The 11,574-nt window shown below is 31.2% G+C and overlaps 1 protein-coding gene across 2 annotated transcripts; it reads left to right on the plus strand.

Moving 5' to 3' along the window:
* Positions 1–4,960: 4,960 nt before the first annotated feature.
* On the plus strand, positions 4,961–9,171 carry LOC140822727 (cytochrome P450 CYP72A219-like). 2 transcript variants are annotated; one of them, XM_073183585.1, is made up of 5 exons: positions 4,961–5,317; positions 7,224–7,444; positions 7,644–7,888; positions 8,085–8,469; positions 8,558–9,171. In XM_073183585.1, exons 1-5 carry the CDS (start codon positions 5,047–5,049, stop codon positions 8,990–8,992), a joined length of 1,557 nt encoding a protein of 518 aa, XP_073039686.1. In that variant the 5' UTR covers positions 4,961–5,046; the 3' UTR covers positions 8,993–9,171. The 2 variants fall into 2 exon arrangements, with proteins under 2 accessions (XP_073039686.1, XP_073039687.1); XM_073183586.1 differs by having other exon boundaries at positions 5,038–5,317; positions 7,208–7,444.
* The last annotated feature ends 2,403 nt before the right edge of the window (positions 9,172–11,574 follow it).

Genomic DNA, 11,574 nt, shown 5'->3' on the forward strand with positions numbered 1-11,574 from the left:
AATGGCCGCAGATTATCTTAAATCGTGTCTCAGTTGGCCCTTTCGTAATCACGTTAAATTATAAGTCAATAATCCTTTATTAACAGTGATTAATTCTCGGGCATTACAATATGCTACATGAATATATATGTATTTAATTATAAAAACTATCTTACCAAAGCAACAAAAAGTAAAAACTAAGAGGATATAGCATGACATGTTAAACAACATATATGATAAAACAGTCCCCGGAAGGATCTTGCGAGTTGGACGTGTGGGCACTGTACAAAATATGATGAGTGATACAATATAAAAAAAACTAGATAATCAATAATCTAGTAAATTTGATGCGGATTCTCCAAAATCACCAAAATATTTTCCAAACGTGTCAATATCTTGTTGTACGTGTCTCTCTCTTTTTTGCATAATTTTGCCTCATTCAATTCAAACTATTTTATGCATTTCTGGATCGTCAAGCGTACTTAAATCTATGTACATAACTCTATTCTCCTTTTGAAGGACAACCAATGTCATTTCTTGTTGTCGAGTTTCAATTTTCTAATTCCAATTTATCATTTCATGATTTTAGTATTTAAATATCATAATGTTGTTGAAGTTCAGTGGAACCCTTTTCTAGTATATTCATAAAATTGTGATGTCTTTGTTTCATTGTAGATAATAATTCTGAAATGTTATCATTTTTTTCCCTTTAATTTAGCTATGCAATCCAGGAGAACCTGATATTGAAATCTCTTGTGTCTGAGTTTCTGACTGTGACGAATCCAAGTTTGTAACGTGAATTTTAGATATTGGGCTTGATGGATTGATGTCACTTGAGAATTTTTCAGTATCTTTCATAATAGGCCATGCATGATCAACTTGAATCATCTACTATAATTAGGATCTTGCATGAACAGATCTTTTGCTCTATTCAACTGCGCAAAAATACACGACTTGTATAAGAGTTTAAACTAATAAAGAAAATAATCTATATAAAAAACACTTACAATATCATCTTCAGATTGACCACTTGGTTTGAGGGTTTCAATTTAGTGAATACATCATCTTAATCTTCCAAAGCGACGGAGTGCAACTCTCACGTGACACTGCAGTGATATTTTGTTACGTACTTGTAGAGAATTTGGTTTGGTGATGTTGTAAGCTTTTTCGACACGAGTCTAAAACTGGTCTTTGGATTGGTTGATACATATGATATGATTTTGTCTTATGTCAAAATATACATGACATAGAATGAGGTCTTCTTCAACATTGTAAGAAGCAGTCCTAGCATTGAATGCCTTTAGCTTGCTAGGAAAAGATAATAAGATTGAGATTTTAGGCGTCATGATTTTATGATCCGAATATAGTTTATTTATACCGAAAAGACAATAAGATTGTAATCTCATCAAAAGGTCAAAATGACATGCAATATGATCTAACAATGTTTTTGTAAATAGGATTGGAATCTAATCAAACGGTTATGATTTAGATAAGAAATATAATCATACGGTCCTGATGTAAATAGAAATGTAATCCATCAAACAGATAAGATCAAGATAGGAAATACAATGTAATGGTCCTGATGTAGATATGAATGAAATCCATCAAATCGCCATGATCTAGATAGGAATTCTAATCCAATGGTCCTGGTGTAGATAGTTATGAAATCCATCCAACGCTCCAGATGTAGATATGTAATCTAATCTAATGCTCTGGATGTAGAGATGAATATAATCCACCTAAATATCATATCCTTGACAACTATTATATAATGTGATCGAATTATCCTATTTTTCCACACCACACATTTTACAATCTCACTATCTTGAAATAAATTCTCATTTCTAATCTCATGTATCGTCTTTTAGCTCATCTTCGTTATCGGAAAATGAAGATGAAACATAAAATAATTGTATGAATATCGTTGATCATTTTGAAACAAAAGAAAATCAGTTTTAAATGTTATAGCTCAATAGCAAAACTTGGTTGTTGTGTACATCATCCAAATGATCTAAGGGGTTCGAAAAAAATATTTTGCATTGAAACAAGAATCCTGTAGAAAAAACGTGGAACACGCATTTGCCGTTATTCAATCATGATTTGCAATTGTGGTATCTCCAGCACGTGGTTGGAAGAAACCTCGTTTACATGACATAATGAAATCATGTATCGTAATGTAGAATATGATTATAGAAGATGAACGTAACATCAGTGCACCCATTCAAGATGCGAGAGAAACACCAACTCCAGACGTAGAAATGATTGTTGATGAGCATATCAAATTTCAAGAATTTTTCAGTCGATATAAAAGAATAAAAGAGAAAGATGCTCACTTCTCAATACGAAATGCTTTAATTGATTATTTGTGGGATGAATATAGTCATTCAAATGTTTGAAGTTGTATTCTTATTATATTTGAAGTTGAATATGCATTATGTTTGTATTTGTATTCGTATTTTTCAATTTAAATACTTTTCGTATATTAATTCATATTATATATAATTTAATTTATATTATATAGTTAACTTATAAACTTAAATATCATTATTTAAATTTATTAATAATATAATATTGATTATATGATATAATCATTAGTAATAATTAAAAATATATTAAATAAAAGATAATAATTAATATATGTAAAATAAAAAGAATATTTCGAAAAAATAGTAAGATTTGAAGTAAATGAGTTGGGATAAATGTTTTATTTTATGTAGGGATCGCACTATTTTAGTGTGAAATTTGCATCGAAATAGATTTTGTGGTTAGAGATGACCTCAGAATACATATATAGCATGGATTGTATCCTGAAACGGTTGTGTAAACTTTGTATTCGGGAAGAAAAAATATATGTAGTGCTGGTTGAACAACATTTTCTCTATAATATATATATCGTTGAATGAAATTCATATATTTGAATTCTGCGTGAAATAGATAAGATATCCATGTATTTAATGAATAATATTCCTGCAAACTAATTAATCAAATTAAAATAAGAAATTTTATCATTTGTTATGGTATTAAACAAAGAGTGGGTCTTATGTGAGACCGTCTAACGGATCCTAATCTGTGAGACGGGTCAATCCTACCCATATTCACAATAAAAAGTGATACTCTTAACATAACAATAATACTTTTTCATGGATAACTCAAATCAGAGATACGTCTCACAAATACGACCCGTGAGATCGTCTAATACAAGTTTTTGTCTTAAACAAATTAATTATATTAAAATAAGGAATTCATGGAATTTATTTATTCGGTATTTAATTTATACTTTATTATTAACAAAGTCTGACATCCTGATTGTCTTTTTACCAATATCAGATTTATTCTCATTTGATATAACATTTTTTATTCACGAAAAAAAAATCTATTATCAAAATTTATTAACAAATTATTATTAAAAATACCAAAATCATATACAAATAATATATATAATTTTTATTTTGATTAATTTTTAAATTATCTTTTATATATATTACACATCGCATACCTAATATTAATATTAAATAATTAAAGATATGTTGCCAAAGAGAGTTGCTCTGACCGGCCGCATATTTTTATTTATTTAATAATAATAACAATGGAGTTTCTAATCCGCCATGGCTTAAGTCACTATTCTTGAACTTTTCTTTGGGAAATGTTGGCTTCAGACATTTACTACGAGTTTGAAAATCCGAACTAACCAAACTCAAACCATTAATTTGGTTTTATTTTTAGTTGTTTAATACAATAATTATCTTCGTTGGGTAGAGTAATCGAAACGTATTGTTGAGTAGAGTAATCGAAATTTGATGTTTGAGTTATTCTATGATTTAAAAAATTTGAGTTGCATCATTACCACTAACTATATATTGTGGTAAAACGGCAAACGATCGGTCATATAATTTGTATCAGAACCAAAGTCAACATGTTCGATTCTTTTTGATTTGAATGAGTGCAATTATTGAGAGAGATTGTTTAGTGCAATAATTATATTACGTCGTTACCACCAAATATAACTTTTGATAAAGCGATAAGAACTCAATCCTATATTTTTTTTGAATTTTCAATCTAGGGTTCAATTTTTGGCACGCACACATTAATTAGTACATGTTCAACGTTTTAGCTGAATTATATTTTTATTCATATCCACCACATAAATTATAATTGTTTTAATGGAATATTTTATCATTGAAGAAAGTTCAAATTTTTTGTGCTGTATTCGTGGAGAAGAGTTTGAAACCCACGAATCTCGATTAAAGTTCGATTATTTATAACAAAACAATATATCAAATCAAAATAGAATGAATTTGAAATGACATAAATAATTTATTTAATAAATTTTAAATAGTTTATGATATGGGTGTTCATCGATCGGTTCGGTTCTGTTTTCGGTTGTTTATTTCAGTTTTTCCGTTTTCGGTTTTAAAAATATATACTCCGATATCCTAACCATTTTTCTTCGGTTCGGTCGGTTTTCTACCAAAACGGCTCAGGTTATTTCGATCGGTTAATTCGATTTTGATATAATTATCTAAATTAATAATATAAATATATTGTAAAATATAATATGTTAAATTTTTATATGTTTTCTTAGTAAGATATTTAAATATAAGGTCTAAATTAATTAAACAAACAACTAAAAACTGTTCAAAATGGTTTTTCATTCACTAAATATTATATCATAATATATAATATAAATACAAATATAAAAGAATTATTAATTTACTAAAATTTCGGTTTTTTCGGTTTTGAAAACCAAACCAAATAAACTTCGATTTTAACATATATATCTGAATTACAAAATTCGACTTTCGGTTCGGTTCAATATTCGGTTTTTTTGGTTTGAATTTTCGGTTTTTTTCGGTTTTATCCAAAGTTTAAATACCGTTATGTGAAAGCAACAAAATATATTTAAATCATAATTGACGTATAAAAGAAGTTTTAAAAGGGTGAACTTTTGAATTACCGCAAATATAAAATGATTTTTTTATGGTGTTCAATAATTTTTTCCAACGATAAAAAGTCTGTATTAATCTTCCCCCCCATAGAAACACGGTAGAGCAAGCAAGAGCAACAGTGATGGGAAATTCACAAGAACTGGTGTGCGCCATAATCGCAGCTTTTGTTGCCTTTGCACTGCTCGTGGCGAATTGGGTGTGGTTGAGGCCGAAGAAGCTGGAGAAACTGTTGAGGAAGCAGGGCTTCGATGGGAACCCGTACAGATTCCTCTACGGAGACTTGAAAGAGCTGCGGAAGATGGGTGAAGAGGCAAAATCAAAACCCATCAGTGTCGATGATGATATCAAGCCAAGGGTCATCCCATTTCCCGTCAAAACCATCCAAAAATATGGTATTGCCAGCCATTTCTTTTTTCTTGAATTTGTTGTTGTGTTCTAAGTTAGTTTTAAAGCTCGATTATGCTGGGCTTTGTTTATACATATATAATACTCACCAGAAATTTAGGGGATAATAACCATTTTCGTCCTTTTCGTTAACCGCTTTTTCCATTTCAGTCCCTCACGATTTTTTACTGCTTAATTAATCCTTCGTGTTTTCAAAATATTCCGAATTGGTCCCTACCGTTACCCTGACGTTAAGGTTAACGTTGACTTGTGAAAAACGGTAGAAATTAGCGACGGTTTTTCAAAAGCCGTCGCTAATTAGCGTCGCTACTATTTCCATAAAATAAATTTTAAGTTTTTTTAAAAAAAATTATTAAAAGTAATTTTTTATTTCATGGAAATAATAAACCGTCGCTAATTAGCGACGGTAGTTTTGAAAACCCGTCGCTAAATAGCGACAGCAATTGAAAACCGTCGCTAATTAGCGACGGCTTTTTAAAACCGTCGCTAATTAGCGACGGTTTAATATTTCCATAAAATAAAAAATTACTTTTAATAATTTTTTTAAAAAAACTTAGAATCGGAGTATGCTAACAATATTAATGATCTTAACTAACACTTAAAAATTTACAAAAAATTAAAGCGAAAAAGTTTACCCTAAGTCGAAACTAAAATCGTGTAAGAAAAAAAAAATTTAAGTGATGTGAAGTGGTGTGTATGAAAATGGAAAGAGAGTATATTTATAGACAGTTTGCTTTATGCTTTTGGTAAAATAGCGACGGTGATTGCAAAACCGTCTATACTTCAAGGTTAATAATATTACCGTCGCAATTAGCGACGGTGTTACCAAAACCAGTCGCAAACTGTCTATAAAAATACTCTCTTTCTATTTCATCTACACCACTTAAATTTTTTGTAAATTTTTAAGTGTTAGTTAAGATCATTAATATTGTTAGCATAGTCTGATTCTAAGTTTTTTTTAAAATTATTAAAATTAATTTTTTTATTTTTTGAAAATATTAAACCGTCGCTAAGTAGCGACGAAGTTTTGAAAATCCGTCGCTAATTAGCGACGGTTTTTAATGTCAAGTCAACGTTAACTTTAACATCAGGATAACGGTAGGGACCAATTCGGGAATATTTTGAAAACATGAAGGATTAATTAAGCAGTCAAAAATCATGAAGGACTGAAATGGGAAAAACGGTTAACGAGAAGGACGAAAATGGGTATTATCCCGAAATTTAGGATGCGATTTCAACGATTGACACTAGTCTATACGCAGGTTTCGAAATAATCTCGAGCCTGAAATCACGAATAAGATCCTTAGAAGAGCTTATCCGATGCTCATATCAGAAACTGATGATATAAATGGAGAGCAGGGTGCTGTCAAAAATAATATGGAGAAAATGATTTAATCGTACACTCAAACCTGATATTTATAAGAGAATATTGGGCTTTTTATAAGCCCTCCACTTTGGTTAGAGATGGGCCGGGTCCATCCATGAGATATCAAAATATATATATATATATACACCGGATAAACGCATGGTTTTAGTCCTAAATGAAAATACTGGATAAATCGCAACAAGTTTTAGGGTGGAGCATGACATGTTTAAAAAAAATATTCACATGTTACTTTGAATTAATTATTCCCTGTATATGTTTGCTTGTGAAGACTCATTTATTTATTAACGATTTCACATGTTACATTTTCCTATCATTATTTTTAAATTTAATTTTTCATCTTTCTAAAAGAAAGTCTCGGTTATTATGTTATCTTTTAATGAATAATATTTTGCTCTAGAAAACGATTCAAACGTAATACTTGGATTGTTATCTGGTTTAAAAAGTTGATTCAAACGTAATACTTGGATTCAAACATAACATGATTCATCAGTATTCATGCCTTTCAGGAAATGCGTCGTTTTTTTGGCTTGGATCAAAGCCTGTAGTTATTATCACAGATCCTGTACTTGTAAAAGAGGTTATGTCGAAGAGTGATCTATACCAGAAGCCCAAAACTGAGAATCCTCTGGCCAAGCTTATTGCGCAAGGATTAGCGAGTTATGAGGGAGATAAATGGGCGAAACATAGAAAACTTATCAATCCTGCTTTCCATCACGAGAAGTTGAAGGTTTTTTTTTTTTTTTTATTGGATCACACTCTTTATATACTGATTCCATTCCCAGATCATGATAGAAAAGTTAGGCAAATGGTCTGTATACTATCATTTCATATTGAGAATTGGGAAGCCTTACTATAGGCTGGCCGATGCAATTTGGTCCTGAATAGTTAGGACTGTATATGTTGATTCTTCTTTTGTTTTTATGCAGCTAATGATTCCGGCCTTCTATTCGAGTTGTGATGAAGTTATGAGAAAATGGGATAAAAGCATGTCCCCAGAAGGATCTTGTGAGGTGGATGTGTGGCCGCATCTGCAAAATTTAACGAGTGATGCAATATCAAGAACGGCATTTGGTAGTAGCTATCAAGAAGGGAGAAGAATATTCGAACTTCAAAAAGAACAGATGCATCACTTCTCTAAGGTTATACGATCCCTATACGTACCTGGGTGGAGGTAACAAATAAGATAATGTTCAGTAACCGCTACATCTCTGTATTATAATTTCTTTGGACTTCAAATTATCAAAGTTGATGCAGCATTAAGCAAAGCATATATGAAATTAGAATCGAACCATCTTCTTTAGTTTGATAAGATGTGAGGGCGTGTTGTATCTTCTCATTTCTTATCTTGTTGCTTTCAATATTCTCAGATTTGTGCCTACTAGAAGGCACAGAAGAATGAAAGAGATTGAAAAAGAAGTTCAGTCTTCGATAAGGAATATTTTAAGTAAAAGGGTGAAGGCAATGAATGCGGGGAGAGCACGACACGACGACTTATTAAGCATATTGTTGGAATCAAATTTCCAAGAAATCGAACAAAGTGGTGACAAGAGTTATGGAGTGACCATTGACGAAGTAGTAGAAGAGTGCAAACTGTTTTATTTTGCTGGACAGGAGACTACTTCTGTTTTACTCGTGTGGACGATGATCTTATTGTGTAAACATCCCGAGTGGCAAACGAGAGCTCGAGAAGAGGTTTTGCAAGTCTTTGGGAACCAATCTCTCGGATTTGATGGGTTGAATCGCCTGAAAATCGTGCGTAGTTCTCAATACAACATTTGCATTTACCTAAATGTCTGTCCAAGCATCTCTTGTTTGTAATTCTTGCAGTATTTTTTCCCAGGTTACCATGATTTTGTACGAGGTCTTGAGGCTTTACCCACCTATAGTTGCTCTTACTCGAAGGGCTACTGAAGAAATGAAACTAGGGGAATATACGTTTCCGGAAGGGATGCATTTGTGGATGCCAATAATGTTGCTGCATCACGAGCCCGAGATTTGGGGGGACGATGCATTGGAGTTCAATCCTGAAAGATTCAACGATGGAGTGTCAAAGGCACAAAAAGGCCAAGGCATATTCTTCCCATTCGGTTGGGGACCCCGAATTTGCCTTGGACAAACTTTCGCAATGTTAGAAGCAAAAATGGCAATGGCTTTGATCCTGCAACGATTCTCTTTCGAGCTTTCCGCATCCTATACGCACTCTCCACAGGCATATGTAATTCTTCAGCCTCAACATGGCGCGCACATGGTTCTGAAAAAGCGAATTATCGAGTAAAATAATTAACCAGAATGATACTGTACCGTGTATAAACAAAACCACCCTGTACTGTGTGGCTAGCTAATGTGACAGGGAGAAGCTACTATGTATAGCTAATATAAATAAATATGGTACAAAGATGTAATCAATGTAAATTATAAACAAAAAATCGTATTACATATTAAGTTTTAGCAGAAGGACCTCAAACAAATTATTATTTTTTAAAAAAAATTCTCAACAGGTGATATTACATTATCAAGCTGTGAAAACATTTATTGAAACTTGGAAATACTGATGAAATTGAGAAAGCACCGGAAGCACAGAAAAAGAAACAAAGAAAGCCAACCAGTGGGGAGATGAAACGGTAAGGACTCGTAATTTTTTTTTCTCGCATTTTGTCTTGTACATTCTATTCTACATACCTCTGTTCAATCTTCATTTGGTTCTTGAAAGTAAGTTAGAATGAAATAGCAGGAGTCGACCTTTCTCAAAGAAGGTTTAAAATACTGAATCTAATTACGAGCATGTCAGATAAATGTGTCTCCTAAAAGAAGAGTAGAAAAAACGTCAGAATAGATGTCGAAGACGATGAGATAGTTGATATTTGTTTAAATGTCAGAATAAATGTCGTGACAGGGAAGTGAACTACGAGCATGTCAGATAAATGAGATAGTTGATATTTGTTTCTAACGGAACCTTTGTGATTATATCAAAATGGTGAAGATGTATATTATAACAAATTACATAAGAGGTTTTCTAACTGTCAAATCAAGCAAGAACTGGATTGTGAAATGTCATGTGGATAAGAGAACGTCTATGATTCGTATACTATTTATAGTCATGATTTTTTTGTGGTTTGAATTGTTTCAATTGATAAATACTCATAGACACGTCGTTATTTGTACGTCTTTAAATAGTATCTAAATTTCAGACATATGTTTTCAGCAGTTAGCTATCATATGTAACGTACATGCAATTTTCTAGTACATATTGAGAGATAATATTGTATAAATATCGAAGTTGGGAGCTGGCTTAAGGTCTGGTATAAAAACCTTGTGTAGTAGCAATTGATAATGTTCAAAATAATTAATGGATTCTTCTCAATAGAAAGAATAGAGAAGTAAAAGGATTAAATATACATATCTCTACAAATAATTGTGCAATTTCATTTACTAGATTTAATATTCTTGTTGCTCTTTATCATATTTGTTTTATGTGCTCATTCGATCAAGATATATAGTACATGTGTGTTGAATTGAGTGTGCTTGTTCGAGAGAAGTGTAGAGATGAGCGATCTTTTGTGAAAGTTACATTCCTGTAATAAGTTGTGTCATGCTATTGACGTTGATGTATGATCATGTAAATATATCTTTTTCAACCAACATAATTTTCATAAAAAAATTTATGGAGAGTAACAATATCATTAAAATACAATATTATATTATTTATAAAAAATTTCATTTAAATATTTTTAAAAATTATTCATTTAAAATTTTAATATATTGTGTGTACCAACATAAAATAAATAGAGTCCATAGTATTTTTACTTTTACAAAATATGAATTTCATCACTAGATGATACATAGTATATATTTTGTTGATATAATATAAAAAATAGAACACTTAATCTTAATTTCAGATTTTAATTTATTTCACAATTTATTTTTCCAACTATTTATTGGAAAGTTTAAATATTGCATGAGAGATTTTGAGTGATGGAATGCACTTTATTTTATTGTTTTTTCTGTAATTTTCGGTTAACTCATCGCATATTTAATATGGATATTTATAAATTAAATCTAGCATTTTCCAAGGCGTATTAACTCCAACTTTTGACTAGTTATTCAAATTTCCTAAATTACTTTTGAAATACTAGTAAATATTTTTAGAAGACAAAAATTTGTTTGAGACGGTCTCACGAGTCTTATTTTGTGAGACATGTCTCTTATTTGGGTCATTAATGAAAAAATATGAGTTAGTCTTATGTGAGACCGTCTCACGGGTCATAATCCGTGAGACGGGTTGACTCTATCCATATTCACAATAAAAAGTAATACTCTTAGCATAAAAAGTAATACTTTTTTATGGGTGACCCAAATGAGAGATCCGTCTCACAAATACAACCCGTGAGACCGTCTCATACAAGTTTTTGTCAAAAATATTACTTTTTATGCTAAGAGTATTACTTTTTATTGTGAATATCGGTAGTGTTGATTCGTCTCACAGATAAATATTATTCGTGAAACCGTCTCACAAGAAACCTATTTTTTCTAGAAAATGACTCTAGAGATTAAAAAGTATTTATAGCACTCTCCTTAATTTGTGGTTTTTAATTCACACATTTTGGAGGAACTACTTGGATTGACTTTATTCGAACCATTGAGTCAAATTGGCATCAACTTCACATTGTTGAGCATCTTCCTTTGCAACTTGCTGATTTTTCTTTGTTTTTGATTGATACATCATCTTCACACTTTGTCTTGTAACTTTGTCCAATGCATTTCTCTTTCTTCTTTACCACAAAGATATTTTCTTTCTTTTCTTGAATTAAATTCGCAACATCCTTTAAAAAAAAAAAATTGAGGCTCACAAAAGAACAA

The sequence above is a fragment of the Primulina eburnea genome, chromosome 2, assembly GCF_022965805.1.
Source record: "Primulina eburnea isolate SZY01 chromosome 2, ASM2296580v1, whole genome shotgun sequence".
Taxonomy (NCBI): Eukaryota; Viridiplantae; Streptophyta; class Magnoliopsida; order Lamiales; family Gesneriaceae; genus Primulina; species Primulina eburnea.

Excerpts from the sequence above, each read along its gene's own strand:
- LOC140822727 (XM_073183585.1), top strand. The coding sequence starts at position 5,047 with ATGGGAAATTCACAAGAACTGGTGTGCGCCATAATCGCAGCTTTTGTT. Across the intron at positions 5,318-7,223 it reads CAAAACCATCCAAAAATATG|GAAATGCGTCGTTTTTTTGG; the intron begins GTATTGCCAGCC and ends CATGCCTTTCAG. Across the intron at positions 7,445-7,643 it reads TCCATCACGAGAAGTTGAAG|CTAATGATTCCGGCCTTCTA; the intron begins GTTTTTTTTTTT and ends GTTTTTATGCAG.